The sequence below is a fragment of the Miniopterus natalensis genome, chromosome 4 (genome assembly GCF_054644295.1).
Source record: "Miniopterus natalensis isolate mMinNat1 chromosome 4, mMinNat1.hap1, whole genome shotgun sequence".
Taxonomy (NCBI): domain Eukaryota; kingdom Metazoa; phylum Chordata; class Mammalia; order Chiroptera; family Miniopteridae; genus Miniopterus; species Miniopterus natalensis.
Window position 1 is genome coordinate 93,214,145 of NC_142084.1, and position 10,813 is coordinate 93,224,957.

The 10,813-nt window shown below is 57.2% G+C and overlaps 1 protein-coding gene across 2 annotated transcripts; it reads left to right on the forward strand.

The window, feature by feature from the left end:
* Nucleotides 1–2,127: 2,127 nt before the first annotated feature.
* Nucleotides 2,128–4,660, forward strand: FOXI1 (forkhead box I1). 2 transcript variants are annotated; one of them, XM_016213995.2, is made up of 2 exons: nt 2,128–2,704; nt 4,104–4,660. In XM_016213995.2, exons 1-2 carry the CDS (start codon nt 2,128–2,130, stop codon nt 4,658–4,660), a joined length of 1,134 nt encoding a protein of 377 aa, XP_016069481.2. The 2 variants fall into 2 exon arrangements, with proteins under 2 accessions (XP_016069481.2, XP_016069482.1); XM_016213996.2 differs by having other exon boundaries at nt 2,128–2,702; nt 4,381–4,660.
* The last annotated feature ends 6,153 nt before the right edge of the window (nt 4,661–10,813 follow it).

Consider the following 10,813-nt stretch of genomic DNA (forward strand, 5'->3'; position numbering starts at 1 on the left):
ATGCAGAAATCATAATTGACAGTTTGGTACTTTCATTTACATATTTCATATACATGTATGAATATATGCTTTTACCCACCCCTGCCAATTATGGTATCTTAATAATATGCTAATATTATTAGAACATAAGCATCTCTCCAAAATATTCTATAATCTATTTTTCATTGTTGCATAATATTTCATCATTTGGAATTTATTTGACCAACCCCCTATTGTTGGACATCCGGGTTAGTTACAATTTGGAATAGCTATAAATAATATTGTGGTGGACAGCCCTGTAGCCAGTTCTTGCTCTGTTTAATTCTGTGGGATGAACGATCAGAGTGGAGTGTAAGGCTTTGGTCTGTATGGTGGGCTCCACAGTGACTGTTTATAAAGACAGCAGCCAGCCAGGCCTCGTAGAGACCCTCTGAACAAAAATGTGGCCTCTTTGCTTTACTCTTTGGAATGAAAGTGCAATCAGGCCTCTTCAGAGTCGCCCTTCAGGTGCTGTTCCGTGGTGGGGACAGGTGGTTCCTCAGGGCCTGGGAGGAGCCCTCCCGCCCAGTCACCCCAGTCTTCCTCTGGGGACCACGATGCTGCCAAGGAGATTCATTCATTCCGTGACATTCAGCTTTCCACGTGCTCCTGGCACAGCGGAGGACACAGAGAGATGGGCGGGGTAATCCCCCCCCTCCCAAAAGCACCTCCTGCTGGGCAGTAGATGGCCTCCTTCTTTGGTCTCAAAGGCAAGTGGGGTCTGGAGGAAGGGACAGGAAGCTGCACCTGAGAAGGAAGTAGAGGTTCCAGGGCAGGAGGGAGGTGGGGACCAGAGAGGCTGGCGGGAGCTTCTTCCAATCTGCTGACCCGAGAGGAGTCTGTTCAGGGATCAGCCGCCCACCCTCTGGGAAGGGGCCCCACGCCCCACTCACCAAGCTGAGGACCTGCCTGGGATGATGGGGGGTGGCTGGGACAAGTCGTGCCCAAGCTCCAGATGGCGATGGGGCTGGGAGAGGGGAAGGCCGGGCCGCAAAGCATGGAGACGTGGGGGCTGGAGTCCTGCTTCTGGAGCCTGAGGCGGAGATGGGCTGAGGGCGGGGTGCTGAGTGGCGCCCTCCCTGCCCGGCTCCCCGGGGCTCTGCAAGCTGGTACATGAAGGACTTTGATCAGATAAGGGACCACGAGCCTGCCTGTCCCAGCATCCAGAAAGGAGGCTGGATGGTGCGAGCCCGGCTCACATGTTCTTCCTCCTGCCACTCTCCTGAGCCCAGCTGCTCCTGTGGGGCAACCCCATTCTCTGTCTGCCGCAGTGTGTGTGCACATGCGTGTGCGCATCTGTGTATATGAACGAGTGCATGTGCATGTGGCGGGAGGTCACCTGTATAACTGGCAGCCCTTTTCCTCTCTGTTCCCCTGATTGTCCAGAACCAGGTTCTTTCCTGGAAACTCCAGAAAGTGTGTCTTCACTTCAAAAGACCTCAAAATGTAGCTTCTGATGAAGTGTCTCATCTGGTCTAAGCGAAGGCAGAGAACGAGGGTTCTGGAGGGAACGCGGCTGGGGACAGGGTGATGGGGAAAGAGACACGGGAAATGCAAGACAGAGAAAGGAGAGGGGACAGGCCCTGGAGGAGCTGGAGACCGACTCAGAGAAAGAGCGAGGAGGAGGCATGGACAGGGCAGAGGACAGGGCAGGGGAGGGAGGAACACGGAGAGACAGAGAAGGGAAGGAAGGAGGGAAAACACGCACAGAGGAGGGCGGAGGGACAGGAGGCAGAAGGGGAGAAAGACCTGAGGAGAGGAGAGGAAGCAGGGAAGTGAGAAGGGACAAAGGAGGGCGAGGTGGCAAACAGGGAGAGGAGAGACGGTGGGGACAGAGATGGACATGGAGCAGGAGGAAACGCCTGCCGGGTGCAGGTCTGGGCACGTCCCTAGCGGGACCTGGCGTGGCCAGTAGGCAGGTTCCTGTGCTGCTGGCAGGGTGGCTGCTGGAGGACGGGGCGGGACTGCCCGCTCTAGGTGGCCGCCCCTGGGTGGGGCCCCTGGCCAAGCCCTCAGGGGTATAAGTGGGAGGCCGGCTGGCTGAGCACCTGCAGGGACAGCTCCCCTGTGCAGGTGCCAGGCAGGCGCCTCCCTGAGCCCAGCCCCAGCATGAGCTCCTTCGACCTCCCGGTGCCCTCGCCCCCTCGCTGCAGCCCCCAGTTCCCCAGCATCGGCCAGGAGCCCCCCGAGGTGAACCTGTACTACGAGAACTTCTTCCACCCGCAGGGCGGGCCCAGCCCTCAGCGGCCCCCCTCCTTCGAGGGGGGTGGCGAGTACGGGGCCACCCCCAACCCCTACCTCTGGCTCAACGGGCAGGCCATGACCCCACAGCCCTACCTGCCGGGCCCCAGCGCCAGCCCCTTCCTGCCCCAGGCCTACGGGGTGCAGAGGCAGCTGCTGCCCGGCGTGTCGGGGATGGGGGGCGGCGACCTGGGCTGGCTGCCCATCCCGTCGCAGGAGGAGCTGATGAAGCTGGTGCGGCCCCCCTACTCCTACTCGGCCCTCATCGCCATGGCCATCCACGGGGCGCCCGACAAGCGCCTCACGCTCAGCCAGATCTACCAGTACGTGGCCGACAACTTCCCTTTCTACAACAAGAGCAAGGCGGGCTGGCAGAACTCCATCCGCCACAACCTGTCGCTCAACGACTGCTTCAAGAAGGTGCCCCGCGACGAAGACGACCCAGGTGAGGGGGCCAGGGCGGGCCGGAGGCCGCTGCTCCTGCCAGCCCCTGGCTCCTGACGCCCATTCTAGAAAGTTCTCAGTATGACCATGTCCCCCAAAACTGGGGGGCTGAGGGGAGTCAGCAGTGAGGGAGAGTGTGGGCCATGCAGGCGGATTGGGGTTTCCATCCTGGCTGGGCCACCAACCCGTCAGGTCAGTGACCTCGGGCCAGTTAGATCTCCGAGCCTCAGTTTCCCCACCTGAGAAACAGGGATGGTAACCGTGCGTCCCTGCAGCTTGTGGCCGGGCCACGAGGTTGTAACGCACGCGAGGCTGTTGTGCTCGCGCGACCCCGCGGTCTGCAGCGATGGCTGTGACCGACCCTGGCCCCCAGCATGCAGCTCAGGGCAAGTCCGTGGGGGGGAGAAGTTGGACTGAAAGCCCAAGTGTGTCCCAAGGCTGCTGGGAAGAGATCAGGCGTTTGGGGAACAGCCACTAAGGGCCGCATTCTGCGGCCGCACCTCCTTTAATCCAGCACTGCAGGGTAGCTTTTGGAAAACCCATTCCACAGATAAGGCAAATAACAGGCAGGGGGATGCAGCCCGCCTGGGGTGAGGCAGGAGGAAGGGATCCTGCTGGAATGTGATCGGTGAGGTCTCTCTGACACCGGACTGGGGAGCTTTCCTTTTTAATAGTGAATTTCTACAATGCGGACGTGTACGGAGAGTGATATAGTCAATACTCATGTCTCCACCTTCCAGAATTAAAGTCCATTCTGGCTCCGCCACAGGAGGCGAGGGAGGGCGCAGGGAGCCCAGCTCCCCCCGCCTCCAGGCAGGAGTGTCTGTCCCTTCTGCCGCAATAGCCGGCCTCGCCCTCAGGCGGGCAGAGCTCGGCTCGGACCTCACAGTTCCTCACCTGGGATTTTCCTTTCCGCTCAGCCGAGGAAGGAGGGACAGTACAGCGGGCCCACCTCTCAGACTGGGAAACTGAGGCTCGCCCACAGTCCCTGTCAGTGGAGCGTAACCGGACTCAAGTCCATCTTTGGACCCGTGCCCAGGTCTTTCAGGGAGCCCTGAATATCTCCCTGAGGTCCTGTCTCGTCTGCAGTGCAGGGAGGCGCCTCTCCCGCTCCGCCCCCAGCACTTGACCGTCTAAGCGGACCTGCGCCTGAGCAACACCCTGCTCCTGCCTCCCTGTGGTTGTGTCCCAGCGCCCAGCGGTGGGGGTGCAGTGGGGGCTTAAACACAGACGGGGCGGGGGGGCGGGGGGGAGTTGGTGGCATTTCTTCATTCCTCGGTCTCTGACCTTCGCTCTCTGTCTTTCTGGGGTTGCTATCCTTTGTTTTTAACCTTGGCGGTGGGAGCGAAGGAGCAGAGGCTGTGCCCGTCTCCGCACTCACCGCGCCCCGCTCCGCACAGGGAAAGGCAACTACTGGACGCTGGACCCCAACTGCGAGAAGATGTTCGACAACGGCAACTTCCGCAGGAAGAGGAAGAGGAAGTCGGATGGCCCCTCGGGCGCGGGCCCCTCGGCCTCGGAGAAGGCAGAGGGCGGCCTCCTGGCCGGCAGCCCCAAGGCCGCAGACGCCCAGGACATCCTGGACAGCGCCTCGCCCGGCGCCACCGGCGCGGAGCAGCGCCCGGCCCCCGGCCCGATGAGCACCCCCTGCCTCGCCAGCTTCTTCTCCAGCATGAGCGCCTACGCGGGCGGGCCGAGCCCCGGGGGCCGCCCTGGGGCCGCCCCAGGACTGAGCCCGGAGCCCGCCGACAAGATGGGGCAGAGCCTGGTGAACTTCAGCTCCTACCCCCAGTTCACCAGCCTCGGAGGCCACGGGGCGGGCGGCGAGTGGGCCGGCCCCGTGCCCACCAGCACGCTCGGCTACGGGGGCTCCCCCCTCAACCAGTTCGGCCCCCATTTCTACAACAGCATCAACACAAACAGCGCCCCCTACTCCAGGGAGGGCAGCGAGGTCTAGGGCTGAGCAGCGCCTCGGCCAGGTGGACATGCCCAAGGTCCCCCCGGCCGGCGTCCCCGCCCCCCGACACCTCTGAACCGCCCAGACAGACAGAGGAGGCTCAGAGCAATCCATCCTGTCTCTAGAGCGCAATGGAAACCCTCTGTTTGTCACACATACCTGGACACACACCAGCTTTGCCGTGGAAATATGGTGCCCAGATAACAGTCACCACGGTGGCCCTTTTACGGAGCACTTACTATGTGCCCGGAGCTATCCTAGGCTCTTTGAAGGCACGACTATGCATACTACCTACAGTTTCCTTGTGGGGTTCCTGTGAGCATCCTCACTTAACAGATGACAAAATTGGGGCTTGGAAAAGTTGATAACTGTCCCAGGGTCATAGGAACTAGTGAGTGGCAGAGCCAGGAGTCACGTCCTGTTTGACCTCGTATTTTGGGCCAGTGGAGCTGGGGGTGGAGGAATCGATTGAGCAGCTAAGGAGGGTGAGTGTGAGAGCTGGTTATGACAAGCGTGTCCCCTGCTCCTGGCCACCATCAGAACTTAGCACCAGCCCCGGGCACGTCTCATCCCGGTTCAAGTCCTTCCGTGGCCCCTCCTTACCTGCGGACACTCCAGGCGGGAAGCCCAGGCCATGCCCCTGCAGGACAGTGTGCCCAGCCTCTCCCCGCGGAGGGGTGTCGCTTCCCCAGCCCGGAGACCTCGAGTGGGGCGGGGACAGGAGTAGTACACCCCAAACCCCCCACCCCGGTGCTCCCCACCAGCAAACCCTTGTAAAGACCAGTTTGTTGTGTGCACGTCATGGACCAGTGAGCGGAGGTGGCTGAGTCCTCCAAGAGAAACAAGGCCGGGCGCGCTTCCTTTTCATAGCCCGGAGAAGTGAGTGTCCAAGAACCAGCCCGGGCGGGGCCGGCTCCCACCCCAGGGTCCCTGAGTGTGGCTCCCGGGAATTTTCTTGCCTTTGTATGTACTTTATATGCCTGTGATCCTTCGTCAGAGCACACCCTGGGAAGTGTTTCTTGTTTTCTTATATTCTTTTTAATTAAAACAAACAAACAGAAAACTGCATGTGTCCCTTCCTTGTGAGTTTTCCTGTCCCTGGGCTGCCGGTCGACTCAACATGGGGTCAAGTGCAGGCTGGAGCTGAAGGCTTCAGGGACAACAGGCAGAGAGAGAATGCGTGCAGGCTCTTTCCCACTTCTCGCTGGTGTGGAGACCCGACGAAGACCCCGATGAAAAGTGGGGAGCTTGCTGGGGTGGGGTAGGTTCAAGACAGGCGCCCCTCTATACTGAACACAAGCTATGGCCAGGCATCGCCCCACCTTTACAGCTCGCGCAGCCTCATAACTGTGCTGTGATCCTTTAATCCTCCTAGCAACTCCTTGAAGGGGTGGGACTGCCCATTACACAGACGGGAAAACTGAGGGTCAGGGTGGTTGAGAGACTCGCCTAAAGTCCCCAGCCAGTTCTTACCCGAGTTTCTGACTCTCGCACTATGTCATGCCTCCGTGCAGCCTAGGACGTGGTGAACGCTGGTGGCGAGGACATCAGCACTATGGGCTCCAGGTCACTGAAGGCTGTGGGCAGGTGCCGGGCCAAGTGCCGGGCAGTGGGAGCTCTTTGGTCCTCACGACAGCCCACAAGTGTGTGCAAGAGCAATTTTGTGGGGTGCCTGGCACAGTGCATGCTGAGAATTGCACATGGAAGCTGGAGGTCTTCTAGTTGGGGTCGCCTCCCTCAGATGTGCACACAGAGGGCTCAAGCCAGGGCCCCCTGACCTGCACTGGCCATGCAAGCTGCCCCCGCAGACTTCCGGAGGTTCTCTCCTGGGATTAGCCGAGGGGAGGTGATAACAGTAACCATAAGAGGATGATAAAGTCATGCACTGTGGGTTTACCGTGTGCCAGGCACTGTTAGGACTTGAACCCAGGATGTAATACTAAAAACCATCCAATGCAAGTAATACTATTGTGTCCATTTTATAGAAGAGAACACAGGCCTGGAGAGAGAGTCTGCAACTTGATGAAGGAGACACAGCCAGGATTCAAACCCAGATTCACGGATGCCGCGGCTGAAATTCTTATCAGCTGCACTGAGCCCTAGGAGATCAGGACTGACCCCCGGAGACCAAAATCAGGAAAACTGGGAAGAGAAAACGTGGGTCTCCCTGGAACCCTCTCAGATTCTGCCCTGGGGAGTCCCTTGCCGCAGGGAGCCAGGTTCTCCGGGCCATAGAGGTGGGTGCAGGGGTGGCTGAGGGAGGTGAGGGAAGGGACACAAAGTCAGACCATAAAAGGCCTTAGAAATCTTGGAATAAGCTGACGCCTGGCTGTGCAGAAAGGAAACCTGAGTGTGGGAGAGGAGGGGACTCCACAAATGTCATCGGGGACATGAGGTCATAGACTGAGTTAAAATGTAGATCCCTGAATCCCGGACCAGGATTTTTTTGTCATACTAGATACCACTGCCACCAAATTTGCCCAAATTGACTCTGCAACCCCACAGTCTCTATTGGTAACATCAGTGCCGGCTCCTGAAGCCCCCTCCTTCGCCACAGGAGGCCTGCCGTGGGTGCAGGCTGGGCAGGGGACCGGGTGTGAGGGGTCCCAGGGAGAGGCCCACCTCGCCAGGAGGGAGATAGCCGTTTAGAGCCAAGGTCTACTACGCTCCAGTCTTCACTCCTCCTCAGCCTGGAATGTCACAGCACCTCGCAGTAAAAGGAATGTCTGCACGCTAACGACACAAAGACCCTGCCAGCCCTTGTCTGTGATGCACGGTGTTCCTGGTAGCAGCGCCAGGAGCTCCCGGAAAGGGAGGGGCTGCTGGAGGGAAGGACCAGCTCAAGAAGGGGTCTCCCTGGTCAGCTGCTGCCTGGCTCTGGCCCCCCTTGTGCTTCTCTTCCTCTGAGAAGAAATGAGAGGTGGAGAGAGGGAGGGAGGGAGGAAGGCACGGAGGTGAGAGGACTGCTTCTCCACTAAGGGGTCCATCCCGAGGCCAGTGCTGTGGATGGACAGTGCATTTGTTAGCCTCCCACAGTTCGGCATTGGAGACTGATAAAGGGAACCCAGGAAGGCTACCTGGAGGAGGTGAGGCTGGAGCCAAAGGACCATGGAGGTCAACTAATGTAAAGAGGTCTCCGAACCACTGGCTTACAGACTCATCCTCAAACCACCTACCTGCAACCCCCCAACCCTGGATGAGAGTTGAGTGTCTGAATGTCCAAGTTACGGGAGGGGCAGGGGAGTATGCCTCAAAGCGGAGTATACATGGAAAATATACGCCATTCTTAAGAGAAAGAGGCAGCAGGACTTGGTGGCTGAAGCTCCAGGGATGCGGTGGGCGGCAGGGCGGGAGAAGCGGGGCTCAGGACCTCACCGAAGCCGCCCTGTTGCCTCCTCCCAGCTTCATTCCTGTTAGCATGGAAAGGATATTGTAAAGGCCAAATTGCACAACCAAAGAGGAAACCCAAGGCCGCGAGGGGCTGACAGAAAGCACTGCGGGGCTGGCAGCGCTTCCTCATTGTTCTTAACGGGAAGAAGAAAAATCATTGATCCTGGATGAAGAAATGGGGCCTGGCTGCGCCCAGGGCTGTGGGAGCCCGGCCGGCCCAGAACTCCTTGGGGGCATGTGGTGGGGGCCCGGGGGGCTGCAAATACCTAAAGAGACATTTTGTCCGAGACTGGGGTTGGGAAAATCCACAAGACTGGGTTTTACTGCTCAGGAGGGAGGAGGGCATTGGCAACCCTCAGTGCTGTACCCGCAGATGCAGCCTGCAGGCAACTCCCTTTTTGGAGCCCCATTTTTTTGCAGGAGAGGAAATGTGGACTTCGAGAGACAGAGCAACTGAAAACGGTGCACAGATAGGAAGTGGTGGGGCGCCAGCTAAATCTCGGCTCCCGGTTCCTGACTCCCAGTGGAATGCCGTCCCCTCGAGCCACCCACCGTGGTCCTGGGGGTTGCAATTTATGCCAAATAGGGTTCCCAGGAATCTAGCCACTAGCACGACAAGGTTTGATAAATACTTGTATCATTTCCCATTGGTTCGGGATCAGCTGATCCATCTAGCAACCAGGATTGCTTAGGTTTCTCCTTTGGGGAGTCAGAGCAGAGGTGGGAAAGTCGATGAGCCCCTGTTGAGTCAGAGGGGTGTCCCTGCGCGTACTGAGGGGGTGCTGGGCACACCAGGAGGGGAGAAGAGAGCCGCGCAGGAGGCCGGGACAAGGGATACGTTTTAATAGGCCTTCCCGTTAAATTTTCATGCTCCACTAGGTGGTGAGAACATTCGAACCCACATTTGACTATGGTCTACAAAGGATTTCTAGGCTCTGTATGGATATAAGACAACCTGGGACATGGAGCTGAAAGGACAAAGTAATGACAGTCTCTGGCACAGTTCAATGGTCTGGGTCAGAGGCCAGCAAACTTCCTCTATAAAGGCCCAGAGAGCAAACATGTGTTGCTCTGTGGGCCAAGAGGCAAAACAGAGGCTATTATGAAAGGAACTAGAGATTGAAAAAATTCTCCAAAATTTTTATTAATGAAAATAATAATAATAATAAATTCCAATATTTAGAAATTCTGTTCTACTAATGAGAAGATGGGGTGTTTTGGGGGATAACATTCCGTGTAATTCAAATTCGAGGTCAGGGTCCCCCATCAAGTGCAAGTGTTCCTCTGCGACTGCTGATCAGTGATGGGTCTTGGGTAGTTCATCGTTGAAAGGGTCCTCTCATGCCGAAGGGGAAACGGCTGGCATCCGGGGATCTGCAGTGCGGGAAGCGTCAGTGCGGGGCTGTGAGCACCCCCACTGCCCAGCTCTGCGCACCGCACGAGCCGCCGCAGACGGTGGGTGACTGAATGCATGCGTCTTGTTCCCAATAAAATCTTATGGAAACTGAAATTTCACTTCCATGTAATTTTTATGTAGCATAGGACAGTCTTCTTTTAATTTTTCCCAGTCACTTAGGAATGTAAAAACCATTCTTAATCCCTGGGCCATACAAAAATAAGTGGTGGGCCCGGCTGGGCGTGGCTCAGCAGTTGATCTCTGGATCTATGATCCCAGAGATCAAGGTTTGATTCCCCGGCAGGACACATGCTCAGGTTGCGGGCTCGATCCCCAGCAAGGGGCGAGCAGGAGGCAGGCGATCGACGACTCTCTCATCATTGATGTTTCTATCTCTCTCTCCCTCTCCCTTCCTCTCTCTGAAATCAATAAAGACATATTGGCAGGGGAAAAATGGTGGGTCAGGGTCACAGCCTCACATGACGAGTAAAACTGTCATAATCAGGATTGTCAATGTGATTATCTCTAACTTCTGACCGGTGGGGGGGAAATACCTGGGAGCAAGGCCAAATCATTGAGATCAGATGGGCCTAGAAATGAGGAGTTATTGAAGTTGGGGAGACACCAGCCTGAGATGAGGGTTCTCCAGACTGCCCCTGACTTGGCTGGTGCGCAGGACTTTGGCTGGTGCTCTTCTGGCCTGAGACTGCCTCTATTCTGGAGGCCTGGTCATGGATTCCATTTCTTTCTGTGTGGCCATCACGGCCACCAAAGTCTTTTTTTTAAATCCTCACCTGAAGATATGTCTGTTGATTTTAGAGAGAGAGAAAAGGAGAGAGAGACATCGACAGGAGAAACATTGATCAGCTGCCTCCCATATGCTCCCTGACTGGTGATCGAACCTGCAACCAGGTATGTGCCCTGACTGGGAATTAAACCTGTGACATTTTGGTGCACAGGACAATGCTCCAACCAACTAAGCCAGCTGGCCAGGGCCCCCCCAAATCTTAATAAAAACATAGGACTTTCCAAAGGACAGAGCAGCTGCCTGAAGGACAACTGCAGGCGGACGGCTGGGACCAGGGTGGCGGGCAGGCAGGGGAAGAGAGTGGCATGCAGAGCTGCAGCTTGGAAATGGCCTTTATCTTTGGCCGCCCAGGTGGAGTGTGCCACCTGTTTATAAGTAAACTAATGGCCTGATCTCAGCTGGAGGCCGGTAATGGGGCAAGGCCCAGATCGCTATCCAAGGTTTAACCCTTTCTAGGTTGCTTTCTAGAAAGCAATCCTTTCACATAAACAGCCCTCCAATGAAGACCAGCTCTAATCAAGCCCCTGCTTTCAGCTGTTTCCTACAGGGGAGGGGAGGG

What these genes read in the sequence shown, in the direction of transcription:
- FOXI1 (XM_016213995.2), top strand. Translation starts at nt 2,128, where the DNA reads ATGAGCTCCTTCGACCTCCCGGTGCCCTCGCCCCCTCGCTGCAGCCCC. An exon ending in CCGCGACGAAGACGACCCAG is followed by an intron (nt 2,705 to 4,103) that starts GTGAGGGGGCCA and finishes CGCTCCGCACAG; the next exon opens with GGAAAGGCAACTACTGGACG.